Source organism: Panthera pardus, unplaced genomic scaffold (assembly GCF_024362965.1).
Source record: "Panthera pardus isolate Hobbes unplaced genomic scaffold, ASM2436296v1 HiC_scaffold_8, whole genome shotgun sequence".
Classification (NCBI taxonomy): domain Eukaryota; kingdom Metazoa; phylum Chordata; class Mammalia; order Carnivora; family Felidae; genus Panthera; species Panthera pardus.
The window spans coordinates 138335654-138361980 of NW_026527013.1; the positions used below are offsets into that span (position 1 = coordinate 138335654).

The 26327-nt window shown below is 35.8% G+C and overlaps 1 protein-coding gene across 2 annotated transcripts in view; it reads right to left on the reverse strand.

The window, feature by feature from the left end:
• The window catches only part of FAM3C (FAM3 metabolism regulating signaling molecule C), a 63912-nt gene that overhangs the window by 10066 nt on the left and 27519 nt on the right, over positions 1 to 26327 (reverse strand). For both annotated transcript variants that reach the window (XM_019452562.2, XM_019452561.2), the window contains exons 4-8: positions 20617 to 20646; positions 19844 to 19967; positions 6906 to 6964; positions 5714 to 5764; positions 3669 to 3753 (exon numbers count right to left, since the gene is read on the reverse strand). In XM_019452562.2, the coding sequence (XP_019308107.1) occupies positions 3669 to 3753; positions 5714 to 5764; positions 6906 to 6964; positions 19844 to 19967; positions 20617 to 20646 (349 nt within the window). The remainder of the gene's footprint in view (positions 1 to 3668; positions 3754 to 5713; positions 5765 to 6905; positions 6965 to 19843; positions 19968 to 20616; positions 20647 to 26327) is intronic.

The window sequence follows — 26327 nt, forward strand, 5'->3', positions numbered from 1 at the left end:
TCAAACTATTAAAGTTCTTCATTAAATAAACAAATAATTTATTTTAGAAGGGTAGGTCGGGGGAGGGGGAGGAAGTAGGCATCATTAGAGATCTGCACTCTCCAAAATGTACCTTTTCTTAAATATAGTGGGGTTTTTTTGTTTGTTTTTTGTTTTGTTTTGTTTTTAAAATGGGGTTCCTTGTTACAATCAAGAAACACTGGGATAAACAAAGGTAAAGGGCAAACTTCAGGGCCTTGCATTGTAAATCCCTGAAAGAGGCAAAATGCAAGGTGCCATCCCCCAAACTTATTTGACCATTACAAGTTTAGAGGGCTGGGATCCCACTAGAACACACTCTGGGAAGTGCTGTGATGGAGACCAATCGCAAACACTCTCACAAGTTCACTGTACAGCCAAGGAGCTCACTGCTGAGAGCAATAACTGGGATCAGGCAGGGACAACTATGGAGAACCCATACCAACTCCCAGTCTTGGAGACAGTAGGCACATCCATTTCAAATTCTAAACTCTTTTGGGTATTGGGTATAAGCAGGAAAACAAACCATTCCTATGAAGTAAAATCCAGAAGCCTTATGGAAAGAAAAGCCCTTAACACATCAGTTGAAGCACAGACAGCTTCTATTCCCATAGAAGACTAGGTATACCACAGCTGATGAATCACACTTCAAATGTTCCACAGATACCTGCCAAGGTGTACGCTTCACTTCCGTTACATTTAATAGATGCAGATGGCCATTTATAAAGACTGCGTGTGCATTTTTGTATAAAGGACACAATACTTACAATTTATTTCCTGGTGTTTGGAAAAAGGAAATATTCAAAATACAAATTCATGTACCCAAACTGAAAATGCAGACAATTGAAATCATTTAAATATACAGAGGTTGAACCATATATTGGCTAAGTATAAAGACATCACAATTTATTTATTTTTTTAAATTTATTTTTGAGAGAGCGCACAGGGGAGGGGGACAGAGGATCTGAAGCAGGCTCTATGCTGACAGCAGAGAGCCAGATGTCAGGCTCAAACTCACGAGCCGTGAGATCATGAGCCAAAGTTGGAGGCTTAACCAGCTGAGCCTCCAGGCACTCCAAGACATCAAAATGTAGATTTCTACTTTTGCCTTACAGGCTGAATGTCTTCTGATTCTGCTCTTGTTATATATGATGGGCACCAATAAATGTCAGTTAAAGAAGAAATATCATCCTGTCTTAGTTCTTAGGTATCGCCACAATTTATCAGAAGAAGGGAAACAGGTCTGAAGCTGACAGCTATAATTATGAAATAACATGATGAAAAAGAGAGGTCATGTGTATCTACTCAGGAAAGCAAGGTTTTTAAAAATTTTTAAACCTCAAATTATACATGTAAACTATCTTAATCTATCAGCAAAAGCAAATAGCAAGTTACTTGTTTTTTCATAAAGAACGCCTAATTATTTTCCATTTAGTTCTATCTAGCTAAATGGCAATGGATGCATACATCAGTTTTATTTAACCTTCCATCTATGGATTTAACACATCCTTAGCTGAACCAGATAAAATGTAGTCAAAGAAAATACTTCCACTTTAAAACATTCACAAAGTAGCACTGTTTTCTTAGTGCAAATCTGCAATAATGTAATTATACATTAAATGCAGGTACAAAAAAAATCAATAAACAGACAAGCCATATTCCTTTGTGAACTTAATTTTATAGCCTTTTCAATTAAAATCTGTAAGGGGTGCTTTTTATTCCTGATAAAAGTACCATACTTTTCATCTGGATAAAATATCATAGAAGGGATTTGAGAAACACTATTATTAAAGACTTCTTAACCACCCCAGAAAGGTATTAAGTACAGTTATTTTTATAAAATAGTTATTAAAAAACTGAAACAGTGTCTTATTGGGGAAGGAAGAGATAGATGAACAGAACAAAAATTATAAAAAACAAAGTCAAATCTACATGAAAATAGGCATTCTAAGACACTGAGAAATAACAGATTTTTTAAATTACATGAAAACAGGGGAGCCTGGGTGGCTCAGTCACAGTTAAGCATCTGACTCTTGATCTCTGCTCAGGTCATGGGACTGAGCCCCATGTCAGGCTCTGAGCTGACAGCACAGAGCCTGCTTGGGATTCTCTCTCATTCTCTCTCTCTCATCCTCCCTCACTCACGCACGTGCGTGTGCTCGCTCTCAAAATAAACATTTTTAGTAAATGTTCAATAAATAAAATACATGAAATAGTGTAATAAATAAAATACATGAAAACAGTGAAGTTGCTGGAAGAAAACGTACTAAATATTTAATTTGGAAATAGGAAAATACTTCAAGTATAAAAGTAGAAGAAACTAAAATGAAAAATCCATACACTTGACTAAATAGGAATTAGTCTAAACTTTGAAAGTCAAAAAGCACCATAAATTAACAAAAAAACCCACAAAGTAATATATTTTAACATGAGAAATGGTTAATATCCTTAACATATAAAGGTCCTTACAAATCAATATGAGTCAACCTAAATGGTCAAAAGACAGTTTACAAGAGAAAGAGCCAAAAACACTTGTGAAAAAAAATGCAGTCTCAACAATAACCAAAGAAAGGCACATTAACAAAATCCCTTTCCAAAACTTTTAGAATTGGTAACTTTTAAAAAATTAATAGTCAGTGTCCTGAAACTTATGAGATCCATGTAAAATTGGTACAAACTTAAAAAAAAATCATTTTTAAAAAACATAAACATCCTTTGATTCAATACCTTACCTCAAAAAAACTGTCTTAAAGAAAGAGATGATTGTTCAAAAATGTCTAAAGATAGTACATTTTTCTAAGTATGAACACTTGAAATAGCCTGAGGATCCAGCAGCAGGTATTTTATTAAGTAATTTTTAAATCATGACACATGTTTAAGAGCTATACTAGGCAGACATGAACAATTCTGTTATGAAAGCTATTTAATGTTATCGGAAAATATTCACCACATAAAGAAATTAAAAGGTATGCTGTAAATGCTAGCATTCCAAATGATTAAGATGAAGAAAATATGTGTATTAAGGAAACTGGAGATGGAAACTAACTTATCAATGGTTATCACTGAGTAGACAAACTATAACTTGTTTTCTTTGTGCTTTTCTGTATTTTCAAAGTTTTACAACATGTACAATTTTAAGAAAAAAGTTTTATATAAAAGTTTACCATGCATTAAACATTATGAAAAACATATCACACTTATTCCTTCACAGTGAATGCCACTTCTAGGAACTTACCCTAAGGACATGATTACTTAAAAGGATGTTTATCGAAATGTTATTTATAATACAAAAATTTTGGCAATAATAGGAAACTTTCAAATAAAGGTGGGGCCGTGTGATCAACTCTTGGTGGGCCATGGGCAATGCTACTGAAGAATCTTAATATTAGAGAAAACTATTTAAGGTTGCTAAAATTAGAATATAAAAGGGTATAACAAACTTTAGGTACTATGTGGTTCTAACTTTATGACCATATATGCATGATAAATACAGAGACAGACAGAAGGAAGCAAATAAAAAAATGTTAATAGTGTTTATCTGGAATTCGAGTACTTTGCTCTGCTTTATGTATTTTCTTTTCATTGAAAATGTATTGCTTTTATAATTAATTATAGCTCCAAAAATTGTATAAAATTTTAAGTTTACATACTTGGTTGCTCCATCATCATATGTTCCCATTAAGACTATTGTTCCATCTTGTATGGACTTCAGAAACTCAATAAATGGGGCCACATCTGGAGAAAAAGAAAGGATTGATGGTTTTGGGGGATTTTTTAGTGACTAAGTAGCCATCACGATATTCTCCTAAAAGTTAATAAACTAAAACATGAAGTATTTGTAAATCAATAATTTCAAAAGAAGAGTAACCAAAAGGGAAATAAATCTTATGAATAGGTTAAAAATGAAGTTTGTCCCTTAATAGGATCCCACCATCAACTTAGAATTTCCCAATCCTGATTCATCCTATGTGTCTTTTGTACTGACATTCCACCAGGGGCTAAATGAAAAAAAAAAAAACAAAAAAAAACAAAAAACATGGCAAAGTCATATTAAAGCATGACTTATAATTTAAAGAAAGAAACTTGGGGTGGGGGCAGAAGAAAGCCTCAGGGATTCCCTGGGTATATGTAAAATGGTTTGGGTACTTATCTAAAAGGACACAGAGCTTTTATCTAATTCATAAAAGGCTCTGCAATTTGTTTAAAAATTAAATACGCGCACGCACACACACACACACACATTGATTATGATCCTCTGGGCATATCTTGGGAGAGGAATGAAGGCTATATCTAATTATGCAAATATCACAGTCATTACCTGCTTCGTCTAGTGCACCAAGATTCACAAAAACTTAAAAATAAACCACTTCAGTGACTACAAAGCGGTCAGAGGTAGATCAGGTACTACCAATCGTTTTATATCTTGAATGCTCCAATATCAGGTCTCTGTGCAGTCCCCAAATCTAACACTATTTCAGAACTGGAACACTTCAAATTTACTCAGTTTCTTCCCATAGCAGATTCCAAAGACGTCCTCTAACTGCATTCTTTTTTGTAATAATAGCATTTTCAATTCTGAGAAAATGTACAGAGCAGCTAACAAACCATTTCCTTTTAAATGCAAAGATGGACGTAAACTGCACCTATTTCTTCACTTGAAGAGTCTTTTCGGCGTTCGGCAGTAATTAATCTACCATCTACACTTGATGAAACAGCAGAGCTTCTAGTCATGTGGCTGATTTCAACAAAGGTTTTGGAAGGGTGTTTCCCTGTAATAAGTTTTGGTGGGGCCAATTATGCCGTGAGAGTATAAAATTGATGGTAGCATTTTAAGTTTATACCATTTTGACAGCCATGAAAAGTCCTAAATAAAACATTGCATCTCATTACAAGCTGAAGAAATACTAGAAAAGCTGAATGGTTTGAAAACCTAACATAAACTTCAAGACTAACAGCTACTGGCTTCTAGCGAATCTATAAAGGGAATGGAAATGAGGAGGTGCTGGGGACAGCCTCATGCTGATATATGTCCCAGACCAACACCTCAGAAAAGAATCAAAAGATAAATCAGTGTTGGCCTTCCATCAGATCTGAGGAAGAAATGTCTTTGGGGCACACTCTTGTTCAAGGGGCTAGGTCCTCGCTTCTGCATGCTGGTAAATGACTTATACCTGTTCCTTGAGGAACTTCCACATTAGGAAGGTACTGGTGAATCACTCTACGTGCAGTGAACTATAAACAACACTCTATTCTTTCTCTCAAGTACTTATCTACTTTAATAATAATCCTGGTTATAATTTATTTTAGCGACTAAAAAATATGCAAAAAAATTAATTTTAAGTAAAAGTGCTTAAATTGCTTCTGCCCTTCTCTAAATTACTTCTTCCTTTTTAAAAAGTTCAGTCAGAAACCTAAAGGATCCAAAGCTTTCAATTAGTTGTGCTGCAAAATACAGGACTCCGATTTTTAAAATCTGAATTTTTATATTATTGCTCTTAATTACACAATTTCTATAAAAAAGCAAAATATACGCAATATGACTAATGACTTAGATACAGATAGATGTTTAGTGAAAAGAGAAAATGAATGAACACAAAAATACCATTATTTTCTCAGTAATGGGCTATGTTATATTGAGGAGGCTTAAAAAGTCAGTGCTATAGCAACAGAACAGTTACATGTTACCTATACTTACCTCCTCCCCACATGTCAAAATATTTGGTGTCTAATACTTCTCCTGTTTTTCCTGAAAGAGATGGAAATCGTATCAAATTACACAATTGAAATATACTCCTACACTGTATGGGACAAATGATCTTATCCAATGATGGGTGTGAATTCATTTACAAGAAAGAGTTATTTTGAAAAAGACTTAAAATCTGAACTGTGTGCATCTGAAATATATTTCTAAAAGAGTAACTTTTGGATAAATTAAAATTCTGCACTTTCTCACTAATCTTTAAGCCAAGGAGCAGCAACCGAAGTTCATGAGAGACCGTATGTAGACCACTCAAATTCAGGTCAATATTTTTCATTCTTAGGTGTTACCACTTTCCCTTATTTAACAATTACCAAAAAATATGTAAGCCTTTTACAAAAAGATTAATTGATGCTATTTTCTATCATTAAAGTCATCTTTTAAATTTTTTTCACCTATTTCCCTTTTAAAGTGTTTTTTTTTTTTTTTTTTTTTGCTATCAATTAGACAAACAGGTACAGAGCTTTTTACCTAAGAAAATGAAGAAAGTAGAAATGCAGAAACTTATCTTTTGTGAAAGAAGTAAAGAATATTTTCCTATACTACGAACTGGGTAAGGTGGCCGTGGTTCCTAATCGCCCCATTACAGCCTTACAGGGTTATTGTACCAGAAGGAAAAGACAAGCATGCAGTTCCTTACTTCACGGGTTCAGATTTTCAGATTTGATTTTGCAAGAATACTTGAGATGCTCAGGATTCAATAAACTTACTTTCACTAATGAACTTACATGATGAATGTGGATAACACTGAAAAGTTACAATTAATTTTTACTCTTCATTCCTCTCCCCACCCCTCCCATTAGTCCATCACCCTCTGTCATTCACACACCCTCATCATGTCAATCTATCTTCATTTTGTTAGATTCCACATTCCTCAGCGTTCATCAATTTCACGTGGGAAGCTCTCCACACACTGCACAGCAAGTGGGAGGCTTCCAAGAAAGCATGCTATAATACTTGGACACCGAGTCTCCCCCTACAGGTGGTTTTTGTGGATGAGGGTGGGAAGAGGGCTTAAGGGTCAAGTGTGGCACTTTCTGACCTGATCCCTTGATATTAAGGTGTATTTTACTTTGGGCCACATGAGTATCCACTGATCACATCTGTAAGCTAAAATAATTATTCTTACCATTTGCCAAGGCAACATTGATCCCTCTTCCAACGTTATTCTTGACACCACTCATTAAACTGAAGGGGAAAAGTCAAGACAAATTTAGAATTAGATATTGTAAATAAACCTAGATCAGAGAAATAAAGCCATGTCAAAAAATAGTTGGGGATATTATATACACACACAATTGTTTAATAACTGCAGTGGAGATTAAAAGGTCTCTACTACATCACAGGAGACAGTCTAAATTTGAATAATTTTAAAGCAATGTCCTTAAATAAGAATTCACAAATAGATATATTAAAATGTATCAGGGCCCAAATACTACTTTTTGCTGCTCTTTTGTGTGATGAAATGGCATTTTAGAAAATCTTTAAAACACGTGGACATTACGCACATATTTTGCACTACCCTCCATGGATCAAACAATAATCTCTGTTCTACTTTTTGCAATATCAATGTGACATGGAACACAAGTGAGATGCTTTTATAATCTGAAAACCAGAATAATGGTGAACATCCTCTTAATCATTATCAATGTAAAATTTCTCTACACTCGGAAGGAGGAATCTTGTATGCATTTAATTGCGGCATCGAACCACACTCACTCGTACTGTTACAGCTGAGGCAATCACCATCCACGAGCAGCTTACAGACCACCGGGATACTGTGACATGGAAGGTACGAGTGGAACACTGGCTTGTGTCGGTTCGGTTCGCTGAATCAGAATTAGTACACTCAAACTGTAGGTGTCTTTAATTCTAAACATTCAAGGTAATAGTGATACTGCCGGTGGTGTGCTGTTCAATGATTCACAACCGGTTTGCGGTTGGTGGAGAGGGGCAAGTATGCATATGTGAGAATACACAGACACACACACACTCACGTGTGGTACATCTATACACACGCACACAGGGGCCTATGTTTATCATGAACTTTTCTGATATAAAAGATTTGTTCCACACAATTTCACAGGAGAAGCTGTCATACTCTACTACGAACCCCACGTGGCCAACTGATTCTCACAGAACGTGTTGATTTTCATAGAACTCACATCTGTAGCTAACCTGTGGTTGCAAGTGATGGATGAATGCAGTTTGAACACAAACCTTGGATGACATTTCATTTGAAGAGTAAGACAAAGGAAAAACTGAAATGATGAAGGTATACGTTGGAACTTCACTCGCCTGTCAATGATGTGAGTGATGTTTTTGTTGAAACACATATTAAGTTTTAAATTACTAGAAGACAACTTCCTTCATTTTTTTGTGCTATTCACAATGTAAGAGTTACTGACATAATATACTTTTAATCTGCATAGTTAACATTTTCTTCCTCTTTCTTAAGTCTAGACCTTGAGTCAGCAAACTTCTTCTATCAGGAGCCAGATAAGTAAATAGCAAGAGCAACCACTAAAAAAGCTCTACAAAGAAATAGACTCAAAAAACACTATAAATATATCAAAAAGAAATTTTAAAAAATGTTCATGGAACTCATAGGAAGCCAGTAAAAGAAAACAGGAGGAAAAAAAAAAAAAAAAAAAAAAAAGAGAGAACAAAATATAATAAAATGGCAGGCTTAAGTCCTAACATGTCAATAATTATAATAAGTAGTTTAAACATACCAAATAAAGACAGAAATTGACACAGTGGATTGAAATAGGACCCAACTATGTAGTGTCTACAAGAAATTCTTTCTTTTGTTGAGGAACACTAGTATATAGGTATATTGAAGTATATTTTTAATTGACAAAAATTGTATTTAAGTATACGATTTGATATACACTGTGAAATATTTACATCAAGCTAATTAACATATTCATCACCTTCATTACCACTTGTGTGTGTATGGTGAGAACACTTAAGAGCTACCCTCTCAGCAAATTTCAAGCAAACAATAAAGTACTGTAATATAGTCACATCATTGTACATTACATCTCAAGAACTTAATCATCTTGCATAACTGAAACTTGGTACCCGGTGACCAAAATCTCCCCATTTACTCTTCCCCCAAGTCCCTGGTACTCACTACCTCACTCTCTGCTTCTATGAATGTGACTATTTTAGATTCCACATAAGTGAGATCAGGCAGTATTTGTCTTTCTGCATGTGGCTTACTTCACTCAGCATAATGTCCTCCAGCTTCATCCATGTTGTCACAAATGGCAGACTTTTCTTCTTTTATTTGCTCAACAATATTCCATTGCGCATATATATGCACCACATTTTCTTTATCCACTCATCTGTCGACGGACATTTAGACTGTTTCCATCTTACCTACTGTGAATAATGCTGCAGTGAACGTGAGAGCGGATATTTCTTCAAGATTCTGTTTTTAATTCCTTTGGACATACACCAAGAAGTGGGATTATTAGATAAGCCAGTTGTTTTTAATTTTTTCAATAACCTCCACCCTGTTTTCCATAATGGCTGTATCAATTTACATGCCCACCTACAGTGTGAAAGGGCTCCCTTTTCTTGACATCTTCATCAACACTTGATGAAGTGTTGACGATATCTGATATCTTGTCTTTCTGATGACTGCTGCTCTACCAGGTGTGAGGTCATTAACTCATTGTGGTTTTGATTCACATTTCCCTGATAATTAGTGACACTGAGCATCTCTTCATATACCTGTTGGCTATTTGTATCCTTTTGAGAAGTATCTATTTTGGCCTTTCACTGATTATTTGATCAGGTTATTTGATTTTTTTGCTAATGAGTTGTAGGAGTTCCTTATACATTTTAGATATTAAATATCCTAGCAGATAATATGGATTGCACATTTTCCCCCATTCTGTAGGTTGACTTTCTGTTCTCTTGATTGTTTCCTTTGTTGTGCAGAAGCTTTTTAGCTTGATGTAATCCCATTTGTCTATTTTTGCTTTTGCTGCCTAGGTTTTTGGTGTCTTATCCAAAAAAATTCATTGCCCAGACCAATGTCATAAAGCTTTTTCCCTGGATTTTCTTCTAGTAGTTTTATGGCTTTGGGTCAAAAAGCTCACTTAAAATATAATGATACAGGTAGGTGAAAAGTAGAAGAGTAGAAAGAGATAAATCACATAAACATTAATCAGAAGAACACAGCATTACTACTCAATAATAAAGAAATAATCCAATTTAAAAATGGGCAGGGTTTGAATAGACATTTCTCCAAAGATACGCAAATGGCCAACAAATAAATGAAAAGATATTAAAGATCATTAACATCAGTGAAACGCAAATTGAAACCACTCAGCACCCATTAGGAAGGCTGTAACCAATAAGTTAGATAATGACAAGTGTTATATGTAAAAACTGGAAACCTGATACACTGCTGTCAAAAGGCAAATTAGTGCAGCCACTTTGGAAAACACTCTAGCACCTCCTCCAATAGTTAAGCATAGAATTACTATATGAACCAAAATCCACTCCTAAGCGTATATACAAGAAAAATGAAAACATGTCCATACAAAACCTGTATACAAATGTTTATAGAAACATTATTCATTGTATAAAGAAGATGCGGTGTTATATATATAATGGAATATTATTCAGCCATCAAAAAGAAAGATATTTTGATATCTTCAATAATATGGATGGAGCTAGAATGTATTATGCTAAGCAAAATAAGTCAATCAGACAAAGACAAATACTGTAAGATTTCACTCATATGTGGAATTTAAGAAACAAAACAGATGAACATAGGGGAAGGGGTCGGGGGGGCGGTGCGGAGAGGAGGGAGGGAAACAGACTATAAGAGACTCTTAACAATAGAAAACAAACTGAGGGTTGCTGGAGGAGAAATGGGTGGGGGGGTGGGGGGAATGAGCTAGATGGGTGATGGGGATTAAGGAGGGCACTTGTGATGAACACTGGTGGTGTAAGTTAGTGATGAATCACTGAATTCTATTCCAGAAACCAATATTGTACTGTATGTTAACTACTAAAATTTAAATAAATTTTTTAAAGAAAGAAACATTGTTCATAATGGCCCAAAAGTGGAAACAAACCAAATGTCCATCAACTGATGAATGAATAAACAAAATGTGATACATGTACACAATGGAGAATGACTCCATCATAAAAAGGAATGAAGTACTAATCAAACCATAACATGGATGAACCTTGAAACCACTCTGCTAAGTGAGGACACCGATGACAAAAAAGTTACCTATCATGTAAAACCTTCTATATAATATGTCCAGAAGAGGTAAATCTATAGAGATAGCAAATGGAGTGTGGCTACTTAGGGCTGGTGGGGGGCAGGGGAGAAGGGAGTGGAAGGGGATGGGAATGGGGTGGAAGGGCAATAGCTGAAGGACACAATTCCTTTCTGAGGTATAAAAATGTTCGAGGGGTCCCAGGTGGCTCAGCCGGTTAAGCATTCGACTTGGGCTCAGGTCATGACCTGATGGTTTGTGAGTTTGAGCCCTGCTTCAGAGCCTCTGTCTCCCTCTCTGCCCCTCCCCTGGCTCACGTATGCACACTTTCTCCCCCACCAAAAAAAACAAAAAAACAAAAACAAAACAAAAACAAAAAAAAAACCTGACTGTAGTGTACCTGTGAATACACTAAAAACCACTGACTGTATACTTTAAATGAGTGAATTGTACAGCATGTGAATTATATCTCAATAAAGCTGTTTACACAAGGGAGTGGCTATATAATCATCAATTAAATAGACTTCAGAGCAAAGAAAATTACCAGAGACACAGAAAGAGACACATAATGATCACAGGGTCACTTTAACAAGACACAGTAAACCTTAATGTGTATACAGCAAACAACTGAGGTACACACTATGTGAATCAAAACCAGACAGAACAGGAGAAAGAGACAAATGTACAGTTACACTTGGACATGTCAACAGCCCTCTCTCAACAACTGACAGACAGAAAATTACCAAAGGTACAGAAGAACTCAACCACAGCATTAACCAACGGGTCTACCTGACATTTAAAGAACATTCTACCCAACAAGGGCAGAATACACATTTTTTTCAAGTGTGCATGGAACATATACTAAAGGTAGACCATATCATGGGCCACAAAATAAACCTCAACATTTTTAAAAGAATTGAAATCATACCAAGTGTGTTCTCCAACCACAATGAAATCAGTAACAAAAAGATAACAGGAAAACCTCCAAACACTTGGAAACTAAAGAACATAGTTCTCAATAATCCACAGGTCAAAGAGGAAGTCTGAAGGGAAATTAAAAAACACACAGAAATGAATGCACATACAACTTATTAAAATTTGTGAGGCATAGCTAAAAGAGTACTGAGAAAGGAATTTATAGCACTCCATGCTTAAATTAAAAAAGAAAAAACTTCAAATTAATCACCTAAGTTCCCATCTCAAGTAACTAAAAAGAATGCCATAAACCTAAAACAAGCAGAAGAAAAAAAAATAATAAAAAGAGGAGAAATCAATGAAACAAAAAGCTTTAAAAAGATCAATAAAATTAAACCTTTAGTAAGACTGACAGAGAAAAAAAGAGAAAACATAAATCACTAATACCAAGAGTGAAGTGGGATATCACTATAGACCCCGCAGACATTGAAAGGATAAAGACTATGAACAATTTTACACATGTGAATTTGACAACTCAAATGAGTTAGATCCAATTCCTCAGAATGTATAAACTAACACAACTCATCCATTATGAAATAGATCGTTTAAATAGTCCTGTAACTATTAAAGATAGTGAATTCATAGTTTATAAACTCACCTCACCAGACAATCTCCAAGCCTAGACGGTTTCACTGGAGAGTTCTACCAAATGTTTAAAAAAAGAATTAACACTACTTCCACACAAACGCTTTCAGAAAATTTAATACTTCCAAATTTATTTTATAAAGCCAATATTACAATAATACCCAAACCAGAGTAAGACATTACAAGAAAACTACAAACCAACATTAATATACAGGCAAAAATCCTCATTAACAAAACATTTAGTAAGTAGAATTCAGCATTATATTAAAAAAAATCATGAACTATGACCAAGTCAGGCTTAGCCTACAGAAACAGTCATTTCAATATTTGAACAGTTGATATAATCTACTATATTAATAGGTTTAAGAAAAATCACATGGTCATCTCAATATAGAACATGCATTTGACAAAATTCAACACCCATTCATGATAAAAAGTCTCAAAACTCCGGTAATAGAGGACTTCCTAAACTTGATAGAGAACATCTACAAAAATCTACACCTAACACCATACTTGACGGTGAAGGACAACACTTTCCCCTTAAGATGAGGAACAAGTCAAGTATGTCCATTCTTACCATTACTACTCAACATAGTACTGGAAATCCTAGCCACAGCAAAAAACCAAGAAAAGGAAAGTAACAGAAGTAATAGAATTAGGAGAAATTAATTCAGCAAGGTTATAAGATACAAGACCAACACACGAAAATCAACTGTGTCTGCATACTAACAATGAACATATAAAAACTGGAATTAAAAATACAAAGACATCTGCAATTGCTCAAAACATGGGGGACACTTAGGTATAAATCTAATAAAGTATGTATAGGACTTGTAAGCTGAAACCCACAACATGGTAATGAAAGATAACAAAGAATATTTAAAGAGAAACGCCATATTCATCAACTGAAAGACTCAACATAGTAAAGATGGTCAATTCTCTCCAAAAATCAATATACAGATTTAACACAACTCCTAACAAAATCCCGGCAAGGTTTTTTGTATACAGAGGCAATGTTATTCTTTAATTTTTTTTTAAGTTTATTTATTTTGAGAGAGACAGAGAGCGCATGCACGTGTGTGCCTGTGGGCCAATGGGGGAGGGGCAGAGAGAGAGGGAAAGAGAGAGAAAATCCTAAGCAGGCTCCACACTGCCAGTGCAAGAGTCTGATGTGGGGCTCAAGATCATGACCTGAGCCGAAGTCAGATGTTTATCCAACTGAGCCACCCAGGTGCCTCAGAGGCAAGGTTATTCTAAAATGTATATGGAAAGGCAAAGAAATTAGAATAGCTAATTTTGGAAAGAAAGAAAGAAAGAAAGAAAGAAAGAAAGAAAGAAAGAAAGAAAGAAAGAAAGAAAGAAAGGGAAAGAAAGAAAGAAAGAAAGGGAAAGAAAGAAAGAAAGAAAGAAAGAAAGAAAGAAAGAAAGAAAGAAAGAAAATGGGAGGAATCATTCTACGCCACTTAAAGACTTACTCTATAACTATATAATCAAGAGCATGTGGTATTAGTGGATAAATTAGTGGATCAATGGAATGAATGGAGAACCCAAAACCAAGTGGAACAAAAAAAATGCACCAGTGGAAACACAGCCAACTTATTTTTTAACAAAGGAGCAGAAGCAATTCAATGGAGGAGGAAAGTCATTCCAACAAATTGTGCTGAAGCAACTAGATATTCATAGGCCAAAACTGAACCTCAACCTACATGTCATACTTTATTCAAAGATTAATGTAGGATGGATCACAGATTTAAATATATAAATAGAAAACATAAAACTAAAAGCTTTGGAAGATCATGCAGAGGAAAATGTTTGAAACCTACGGTTCGGTGAGTGAGTGACAGACATGACACCAATCCATAAACAACAAAGCACATCCATGAAAGAAAAATACATCAATAAACTGGAACTTATCAAAATTAAAAACTTTGGCCGTACAAAACATCCCAGCGAAAGGGATGTCTAGATGAGCTATACACTGTAAGAAAATAGTCTCAAGCCACATATCTGACAATAGGATTCATACCTAGAATATATTTCAAAAACTCCCAAAGTGTAACAATAAAAAACAAACAAAAACAACCCAATTAAAATATGGACAAAGACATGAATAGATATTTCACTGAAGAGGATATACAGGTGGCAAAAAAAAAAAAAAAAAAAAGCACATTAAAAGATGTTCAGCATCACTAGCAATAAAATTGAGATATCACTACACATCTATTTGAAGAGCTAAAATAAAAAATAGTAATAGCACCAAATTCTGGCAAGTATATAGAGAAATTGGATCTCTCATACATTGTCAGTGGGAATGTAAAATGGTGCAGTCACTGTGGAAAATGTTTGGCAGTTTCTTACAGAATTAAACATATGCTTACCACAAACCGGAAACGATGAAATTGTTTGGCTGAGCACAACAGGTGATGCATAAACTGTGTTGCATCCGTAACACAGACTATTACTCAGCAATAAAAAGGAAGGGATTTAACAGGCACCAATGTTTCAAGAGCATCATGCTGAGTGAAATAACCAATCTCATCTGGTCACATGTTGTATGATTCTATTTATATAGAATTCTCAAAACATCAAAATAATAGAAATGACAAACAGATTAGTGGTTGCCAGACGTCAGTGATGATGGAGGTGACTGTAACAGCATAGCATGAAAGAGCTCTTTGTGGAGAGCTCTTTGTGGAGATACAATAATTCTGTATCCCAATTGCTTACTGGCTACGTGTACCTACACATGTGACAAAATGACAGAACTACACATACACACACTGTACCAATGTCAATTTCCTGTTTTTGATAGTGTACTCTAAGATATAACCATAGGGGAAACTGGGTATAGAGTATGCAGGACGGCTCTGTATGATCTTTGCAATCTCCTGTGATTTCTATAATTATTTCAAAATAAAAAGTTAAAAAAAAAAAAAACTCTACTTGAAGATTCATACAGGAAAAGTATAAAAATCTGATTTTGAAAAGCTTAGTAGCATTTAACTATTTATCTACCCATATGGGTTACATATCTGCCTTCAAAATCCCACTTTTCATTCTCTAAAATTTACATGTAATAAAGCATAGACTTTTTTCACAAGCAGTTCTGAAAGGTGAGTCATAAGGAAACCCACTAAAAGTGCTGCCCGAAAGAGGGAATTTCAAAATGTATTTGCTCTGCTCCCTTCAGAAATATGTGAGATAAGTAAACTCCATCATTAATGTTAAGAAGCGATAGTGTGATTAACCTGTTACATTAATAATTAAGTATCACAGTGTCTTCTCCAAGTAGAATCATCATGGGGTTAGTATGCTGCTGCCTCTTTCACAGAGCTAAGAAATAAAAGCCACAAAGAAGCACTATGCCATAGGCTTCCCACAAGAGGGCAGTAGCTAATCGATTTTTAACAAGGAATTCAATCCGGGAAAACCTGCAACTAGCAAATGACAAACTACTCAAGATTTTTAAATGTATAAAGGCTACTTACTCCCTCTTACTCACACAATTTGAAATACTTTATCTTTCACGAATATGAAGGTTCCCCCTACTACCATTCCACGCCTCCAGACAAAAATCTAAAGAAAATATTACATAATCTATAGAAAGATTCTACATCTTTGAGCAAGTTTTGCTTCAAATACCTACTCTATGTTTTAACTGCTACATCTTAAAATGGTTAGTTTAGAGCAGGCTTTAACAAATCTATAGCCCACAGGACAAATCTATCCAACTGCTTGGCTACTTTTGTTTTATCATTTATGAGCTTAGAATGGTTTTTGTACTTTTAAATGGTTATATGCTAAATGATTTTTTAAGTACTTATACACTATCCTTGATTTTACCTCTTGATCCTCACAGCCAAAAATACTATCTGGCCTCTCAATGTACAAAAATAAATAAATCTCTGAAAATCATTGCTGTATATTCCTATACCAAACATTAAGACCACAATAAAAGGTGAGGTATTATCCTAATATCAATGTCATATAAACTGAAATCAGATGAGTATATGCCTAAAATAAGAGCTATACCTTGAACATAAGTAAATTCTATGGGCTCTCTAATGCAAAATAAAAAGAAGCTACAATTCCTGTAGTGTGTGACATTTGATGTTTATCCCCAGGATTTTCTATTACAAACTAACGAGAAGTTTGAAATTTACGTTAATCTCCGTAATGTATCTTGATGCATCCAACCTGTCCTTAAAACCATAACCACCACCCTGATCTTAACTACCCTCTTTTGTCTGTACTAAGGTTTCTCAAATTTAGTCTATGATGACATTATGGACCTGATAATTCATGTGTAAAGGCTGCCTGGCTTCACTGGAGGGTGTTTAAGAGCATCCCAGTCTTTACGAGTACTGCCTCCATAGCTATACCATCCCATAATGTCTATAGACCTTGACAAATGTCCCACTGAAAAGCACTGATCTGAACTAGTGGTCTCCGAAATGAGTGTGCAGGTACTCAGGACACGTGCAGGAAAACAGTAAAATTTCTATTTATGTATTTTTACTGTCTACTTATATATTTAGTGAATACACATGAAAAAAACCTCTGTTACTACTGGGAGGAGGGGCAGTGTCAAAGAACCTTGTCAGTGATGGCCTTCCAACTGTTCTAATCATTTTACACATCAGTCAGGTAATTTTTTCAACATCAATGAAATCATGACATGCCAGAATCTGAAAACCTTGAACGACTCAACACTCAGAAAGGGACACTGGGGCACCTGGCTGGCTCCGTCGGTCGTGAGTTCAAGCCCGATGTTGGGTGTAGAGATTACTAAAAAAATAAATAAACTTAAAAACAAAAAGAAAGAAAAGACCTCACCTCTTTACCTTCATGACCCTTCAGCTCCTACTGCCCTGGCCCTCATTCCTCGATCTCATATCACTCATCCCCAAGGGTCTTCGTCACCCAGCTCTGCACAGCTTGTGCCACAGTTTGCGATGACTGATGTGCATTTACTCCTTAAATGTCTGTCTCTCCTACTAGACTGAGTTTCGTGACAGCAGGGACTATGCTCAATAAATGCTTGCTGAATAACTGAACGAATGATGCTAAGGAAGTCAGGGTCTTTGTTTAAATTCTTTGTTGCAACAACTTTCAATACAGAAACAGAACATATGAGACAACGTACTGGACTGTGAACTGTCCCCACGGTTTTTTCAGTAGGGATCCCTGGCCAATTATTCAGTCCTTCTTGAAGACTAGATTTTGGGGCTTCATGCATAGCTCTAAAATCCCATCAATTATTTAATTTCTCCTGAGTATCAGAATGATTCCTGAAATGAGGATGGATAGGAGGCCTGCTTCAATTTTACAGTTAAAGAAATTGAAATACAAATTCCACATGACATGCCCACCATGCTAGAACCAAATTCTTTGGCTAGGAGCCTAGTATTTACTGTGCCAAATTCCACTGCCTCTATATATACTCTCTTCTTTTTGACCTATACAATCTATAAATAGAGAACCTGCTGGTAAAACAACTTTGATCTCCTCTTTGTATTAAAACTAACATGCTTCATGGGGGGAGCGGGGTGGCAGAGGAAGTCTCCAAAGAAAGTCTACCATGGGCTAGGCATTCTAAGAGAAATTCCTACCTATGATTCTGAATCAAACTTGAGGCCTCCTTAGCCAAATAAGGTGAAAAGGGGAACGGAAACATTCTAAGTTAATGGGAAGGGTATGATTTAATGTAAAATCTGCAAACTTCTAAGTTTGTTGAACTTCTAACATCCAAGTTCCTTGTTACATAATTCAGTAAAATAGGACTATTATGGGAAGTCAGAAGACAGTGATGGATTAACAATGGATTATAACTAGCATGAGGGAAAAGAAAGGAAATGAGCAGGAACTTTAAAGATCATCTAGCTCAAGCCTTTAATTACAAGAAAAGCATTATTCTAAGAGGCTAAATAATGCCCATAGCTAACTGAAAAAGGGCTTAGGATAAATATTCAAGAGCTTCTACATCAAAAAGAAAAGACACACAGGGGCACCTGGGTGGCTCAGTCAGTTGAGCGTCTCTTGATTTCTGCTCATGGTTTATGGGATTGAGACCTGAGCCCTGTGTTGGTCTCTAGGCTGACAGCATGGAGCCTGCTTGGAATTCTCTCTCTCCCTCTATGGCCCTTCCCCATGTGTGCCCTAAAATAAATAAATAAAGTTAGGAAAAAAAAAAAAAAAAAGACACAAACTGCAGGGAGAAACTGCTTCTGTTTCCTCCTACTACAAAATTAACTCTTTATTCTATGTAATTATTGGCACGTCTATTATTTTAACATGAAATTTAAATAAGCTCATGTATTTAATTTTCCAAGAAAGAGCAGATTAAAAGCAACCAACTGAAAGCAGGCCTTGTGATTTCGGAGACACGAACTTCACCTACAAGTGACAGTCAACACTACTTAAAAACTGTAGAGCATCTGAGTCTAAAAAACCATTGAGCTTAGTGGCAAACAGTTCAGCATCACAACAGGCTTGAGGTTATTACCGGATTACTTCACACGTCAACAAGCAGCATTTAGACATTTAAAACAAAAGATGTTTTTCTTTTTTCCTATTAATTGCAGGCTCTGCACTGTCAGTGTAGAACCTGATGTGGGGCTTGATCTCATGAACCATAAGATTGTAACCTGAGCTGAAGCCAAGAGTCAGAGGGTTAACCGAATGAGCCACCCAGGCGCCCCAAAATGAAACATGTTTGTAAGATAAAGCGTTCATTATCTAGGGCAGTGCTGTCAAAAGGGACTTTTTTCAAGGGTGGAAATGCTTTGTGTTCAGTTTGGTAGGCACAAGCCATGTATGGCTACTCAGTACTTGAAATGTGGCTCGTTGACTGAGGAACTGAACTTTTAATTTTAATTTTAATTAATGTAAATGAATTAACCTTCCCCCTGCTATTTAAGAATCAGAATTAAATAGTCACATGTGTCTATGGCTCCAGATGGGACAGCACAGATCTAGAGAATTCACACGAGAAATCTAGAGAATTCACATGAGAAATCCCTCATCTTTACGTGAAGCTAGACAAATGCTGTGTTCTTATGTCACTCTAATATGAAATCTCAGAAATTTAAGACTCTTTAAACGGGTGGGAGAAAAAAAACTGTGTAATGAAAACTGAAATCACTTTTCTTTAGTAAAACATGCCCAATACATTTTCCAAAGATCCATTAGACTCAGGTTCAATTTGCTAAAATTTACTGGCACGCCAGATACTTCCAAACTGGTAAATACTTACACATTGTCTTCCAGACAGATTTTGGGTCCCACCACATTGGCTGCTCCACTTGCCATTTTAAAAGCAAAATGCTTCTCAGGGCAAGCTTTTGAGATTCCACATTTATATCTGGGAGGTTTTGTAGCTTTGGGGAGAAATTTTTTTTTAAAAGAGTTAATAGACTCTAGAGTCAGTTTGTTTCAGGTCTTAAACCAAAAAGAGCATTATGTAAAAACACCGAGATATACATATCTTAAAATACATGCCTTTTTTTACCCTGAGGGTTTCAAAGAACCTCAAAACAAAACACTGAACCTCCTGGGAAACAAGCTAATAACTGACATAAATATATCAGTTGATCTTGATGAAGGTATATGTATTTTATCTAATTATTTTTAAGTTTATTTTTAAAATTCAGTACAGGAGAGGTTTTGAATTGTTACTTTACACTTCTAGTTAGTTCATGCACACACAACACATGGTTACCTCTAGAACCAGTAAAAAGCCTAAAACATCACTGAGTATCTGTTTATGTTCTAGTTCTAACGAGGAATTCTTTCACACATTTTCTGCGCGTATGTTACTGAACCTAAAAAATGTTAACAAAATATGCATTATGAATACTATTATATATGTAGAATATTGAGCTATTCAAATAGCATCCTTATAACTTTAAAAATTTCTAAATCGATTTTGCTCACATTGAAATATCCCCATTGTTTGAATGTAAGTGCTCATGCACATAGGATAAAATAGAATAAACCATCTGCAAAATATTGAGATGCAATACTTACAACGCACTGCCGTGTCCAATGCTGACCTTGCTAGGAAGAAAAAGAAAAAGTTATCTTTGCTAGAAGGAATAAAGCTGTTGGCAAGTATCCGCATATTAAGCATATTTGGCACTAACAGGACTATAAAAATGAAAGTGCTTGAATTATTGCTCAGTATACAATAAATAAAACAGATTACTGCTCTAGAGAAAAAGTGAAAAAGTGACTTCAGGCTACAAAACTCACTATAAACAATTATGCAGAGGAATTATGGACGGTAGTATTCTACTACTGATAGAACATTTTATTCTTATCTTTACATTTTATTGTTATTTCTACTTATAAATTTAAATCCCAATCAGAAAGTTACTCTACAAATTTCACTTCTTTTTAAATTTATTTTTCAATTTTTTGCCAGCTTTCTTGAGACGTAATTGACATGTAACATTGTATAACTTTAGGCATACAACATGTTGATTTGATACATGTATAAAATGCTAAATGATAACCATTATATATTAGCTACCACGTCCATCCCATCACATAGTAACCATTTCTTTTTCGTGGTGAGAACATTTAAGATTTACTCTCTAATCAACATTCAAGTATATAGTAGTATCACATACTAGTTAGTATTAGCTATGATCACCTTGCTATATTAGATTCCCAAACTCTTAAATCTTATAACTGGGAGTTCAGACCCTTTGAGCAATGTCTCCCCTTACCTCCTTCCCAACCCCTGGTAACCACTATTTTAATCTGTTTCTCTGAGTCTATCCTTTTTAGATTTCACATATACCTGATACCATACACTATTTCAAACTTCTCCTTAAATGACTTTAAGTATATACTTGTTGACTATTACAGTGTTTAAAAGTGGCTGCTGCCTAGGGGCACCTGGGTGGCTCAGTCGGTTAAGCGTCAGACTTCGGCTCAGGTCAGGATCTCACAGTTCATGGGTCCGAGCCCCATGTTGGGCTCTGTGCTGACAGCTCACTGCCTGAAGCCTGCTTTGGATTCTGTATCTCCCTCTCTCTCTACCCCTCCCCTGCTCATGCTCTGTCTCCCTCTGTCTCTCAAAAATAAAAAAACGTGAAAAAAAACTTCTTTAAGTGGCTGCTGCTATAGAGTGCTGTGTACACACGCATATGAAATGCTGGAGAATATACATGAAATGGTCTTGGTGGTTAGGCTAGGAGATCTGGGGGGTGGAAGAACATAAGATGGGTGGTGGTGGTGAGGAACTCAATTTCTCTAAAATAGAAGTGTACTGCGTATATTTAAAAAAAATTAAGGTCAGTTACCAAGACTGTTATAATTTATTGGCTCAAGGAAGCCAGAATCTTGTGATCAAATCTTAACTTTAATGAAGTAGATCGCAATCTAGCCACCTACACTAAGAGCTTTTTAAAAGCACTAGCATCTGATCCCAGCCTAGGGGATTCAGTTTAAATCATCAACAGTATTGTGGGCAGCCATTTCCTGATTTGGCTAATAAGCATGCAGTGTCATAAATATTTGCCAGCTGTTTGACTATAAATAGTCACTTGGTTTTTAGTTCTGTATTATTTTAGATGATTGAGAATTTCCTGTAAGTCCAGAACTCAAAGTGGAGAACAGAAAGTTAGAGCTGAAAAATAATATGCAAATGTTTAAAAAGAGAAAAATGACCAAGTAAGTGAAGGCCCACTAACTCTATAAAACACTGAGAATATTATATGCCCCTGAAGTCACAAAGGCAGTGGAGTAACGTGGGGAAAGTCTAACGCATGAAATAAAGCAGAAAGCAAACCTTGTCTGTAAGTACGAAAAATATTCACGGATAAGGACAAAGACTTAACAAAAACAAATGACCAGTTAGTATATTAGAGTAGTGGGACTACTGAGCTCATTCTTTCAATTTCCTTCATTATGTCATAAAAGTAAGGGAAACATCATTCTAGAGATCATCTGGTCCAATGTTCTCACTTGTGTAAATAAGGAAAGGAAAGCTGAGACAATGATTAACAACCAGTGATTAGCAGCATGAACACTAGACATTCTCAATTTCACTTCTGTCCTGAATAAACACATATTTGCAGACTCAGGTGTTAAGATATTTACAGAAGAACACCGTTCAATCAGGAATTCTGGTATACCTAAGTTATGGTAACAAGATACAGGGAAAACTCGGGGATCAGAAGAGGGGTGATATAACATAGCTCATTCACATATGCCGGGCAATCTATCCACCAAGTACTTTTGCATGCATCACTGACTTAATCATCATCTCTGTTTCAAAAAGAGAGAAACTGGGAACCCAGAAGTTTACTGATTTGATTTGTTCCAAGACATAATTAATAATTGGCAGAGCTAGTTTTCAAAGTCATATCTCACTCTAGCACCCAAATTCATATTGCATTGCAAAATGGGAAATGTCTGAGGTCTTCTGATCACATGTATAAAAAACTGCTCGTCCTGCTCAGATTAGGAAGCCAGAATAGGGAGCTTTTAGAACAAACCTTCTGACTGAAGAGGGTTCAAGACTTGAGACAAAGTGTCCACAAGGACAGGGACATTGCTAAAGGAATCCAGGTTAAAAAGGGCACCTCTGTAGTCACTACAAAGATAATGACTGGATTTGAAACAAGTAGACCAGTTCAGAACAACTAAGGAAGCAACACTGATGGGACTTGGCAACGGAACAGATGGAGGAATGGTGGAAAAGGAGGAATCAAGTTTACCTCTCGGACATTTGGCTTTAGAAGCTTTCATTTATTCGTTCATATGAACCAGTGAACAAAAACACCGTCTCCACACTCAGGTAGATGCTCATCATCTAGTGAGGAGCTAGGGGTAGGGGATGGATGATGAGTTCTGTGCTGGACTTGCAAATTTTAGATTCTTGGAGAAGATCCAAGTGAGAAAGTCTAAAAGCCAGCTCTAAATGAGATCTGGGATGAAGATACAAACTGGAAAGTTAACAAATGATGAGGCCACCCAGAGAGAGGATTTAAAGTCAAAAGGGTGATGAGAAAATTTCAGAGACATCAGTAATCAACTGATACTCAGAGAAAGAAGAGTGTGGCTGAGGAAAGAAAGGCAGAGGGAAAGCCAGGGATGAGCCAGTAAAATGGTCAAACTAGTTTGCTTGTAGAATTTAAGAGATTAAGAAAAAAAAAAAAAAAGTAAATGTTATTCAATTCAAAAAATGTTACTGGGATAGGATTTTGAGAAAACCAGTTCTTTAATCATCAGGCTTTTAAATGCATAATATCACTCCATTTACTTTAAGAGTAAGGAGAAAAGTTGCTAAAGGTTTAAAAACAAACAGGGGCTCAGTCCGTTAAGTATTCGACTTCAGCTCAGGTCATGATCTCATGGTTCATGAGTTCGAGCCCTGCATGGGGCTCTCTGTTGCCAAGGCGGAGGCACTTCGGATCCTGGGTCTCCCTCTCTCTCTGCCCTTACCCTGCTCGCTCTCACTCTCTCTCAAAAAATAAACTTAAAAAAAATTTTTTTTAATGTTATTTTTGAGAGAGGCAGAGACAGAATGCAAGTGGGTTAGGGGCAGAGAGAGAGGAAGACACAGAATCTGAAGCAGGTTCCAGGCTCTGAGCTGTCAGTGCAGAGCCCGACGCGGGCTCGAACCCACGAGCTGTGAGATCATGACCTGAGCCAAAGTCGGACGCGCAACTGACTGAGCCACCCAGGCGCCCCTCAATAAATAAACTTTAAAACAAACAAAAAAGTCTCGTGAAAGACTTTTCTCTCCAGACCAGATGAAAGCTAATTTTTGTCTGATATTTATCAAAACCCAAAGCCCTCTACTAGGTCTGCAATCCTGAGAATTTAACACCTGGAGGCCAAACAGGTAAATTTTCACAAATAAAACAGAATGTTTTCCACTTGCGGTATGGGCACAGCATACCAATAAAAAGCCCTCCTTTCCTGTAACTTGTAATCATCAAACTACCTTGATAGCTTTAATTCTTAATTTCTTTCACTATATACAACTTTTCACTTTAAGGAACAATAGTAAATCTTTTTGATTTGGTTTCTTTTGGGGGGGGGTTAATTTTTCATGTTAAGAAAATAAACAGCCAGGAATCATTTTATTTTTATGGTGGAAAAATTATCACGAATTACTCAAGATTTAATTGCATCAAGAAAAATGGACTTTTGTATGGTTTAGATAAGACATATCTTTGGACAGTTAAATAAGCTGACTGCTAAATCTTTTACATCAGCTGAGCTTAATTTTCACATTACCAGCTATTTTTATGGCTTACGTAATCACTGAACAATTTTTTTCAAAAATCATTTAAAATAACCGAAAAACAAAGGTCTGCAATATCTACGAAATAAGTAACATATCAATTAGAATTACCTTCTTCAAGAAAAAGGTTAATGGTTTAATCATTATTATCTACTCTCATCAGATGAGCTGAGAAAATGAATCCACTTGGAAGTTCTGTTTCATATGTGGTTTCAATCAATGATTGTCTTTCCACAAGTCAAACTACAGAAATCAGAACTATTTTGTACTTAAGTTTTTAATAACGTCAAGTGATTTATGTATATACTATTTCAGTGGTTTAAGTCTGAAAGGGTAAAAAGTAATCAACTCAATAGGACAGTAAGTACTGGCAGCAGCAACGTGTGCAATAATCTGGTCTGTGTTCAGTATATTTACTAGTTGTTAAGTATCCACCCTGACAACGAACCACTGTGTGAAAACGCAATCATAACTAAAACTCACAGATTGTATCCATGTTGCTATCCTGGTTGTGACACTAGGGGTAGTTCTGTTAAGATGTTACCAATATGAGAAACCGTGTAAAGGGTATGCAGGATCCCTCCATATTATTTCTCACAAATACATGCAAATCTACAATTATCTCAATAAGTTTTGTACAAAAACTTGTTTTCAAAAAAAATCACAATATATTTTAGTAATTTCAACTATAATTCTGAGCAAAATTTTTCATTCTTCCTTCCTAGAGATAAGATCATTTTATTTTTCTAAAACAGTACTATATATCCAACCTGAAACTAAATTTATAGACACTATCAAGCTATTATATCAACAGTAGAAAAAATGAAAAAATTCACCACCAAAAGAAGTACAGTTCATGTCACGAGACCCCCCTCCCAATATACTGATTATAGAAATAATTCTAATGTTGGGTTAAACTTGTCACCCTTTGGTGAATGGAGTTAGATGCTGAGCAAATGGCAAAAGACAACCATATCTCCATCTTTACTCAATTATTCTGAAATGAGAATTAAAATACAACAAACAAATTAAATTTTCACCAACTCAATAAACTGGAATCCAATAAGGTTTTGTGGATACAGTGTACAACTTCAGTCACAACAACAAAATAAGCCATCTTCCCTAAGAATGAGCAAGTCAAATAGCTAAAACACACACAATAAAACCTTGCAGTTCCCAACATTAGGAAAAATCAAAATGAAAATGAAGAGACAACTATCCTAGTTAAAGTAGCTCAGCATTTGGTCATAGGTGACTGCTGGTGGCTTTTCAACTAATATAGCTTTGAATGAATCCCACTCTTCCTCTCCATGTCAAAGTACTAATCCTTGGTCACCTACATTCATTCTCCATTTAATCAGCGTGGACGGTCTACACGTACGACCCAGTGCTAGATGCTGGGTGAAGCACCGAGATATTATTGCCCTCAAGATTCATTCTCTAGTAAGGGGAGACAGATACATGAAAAATAGAA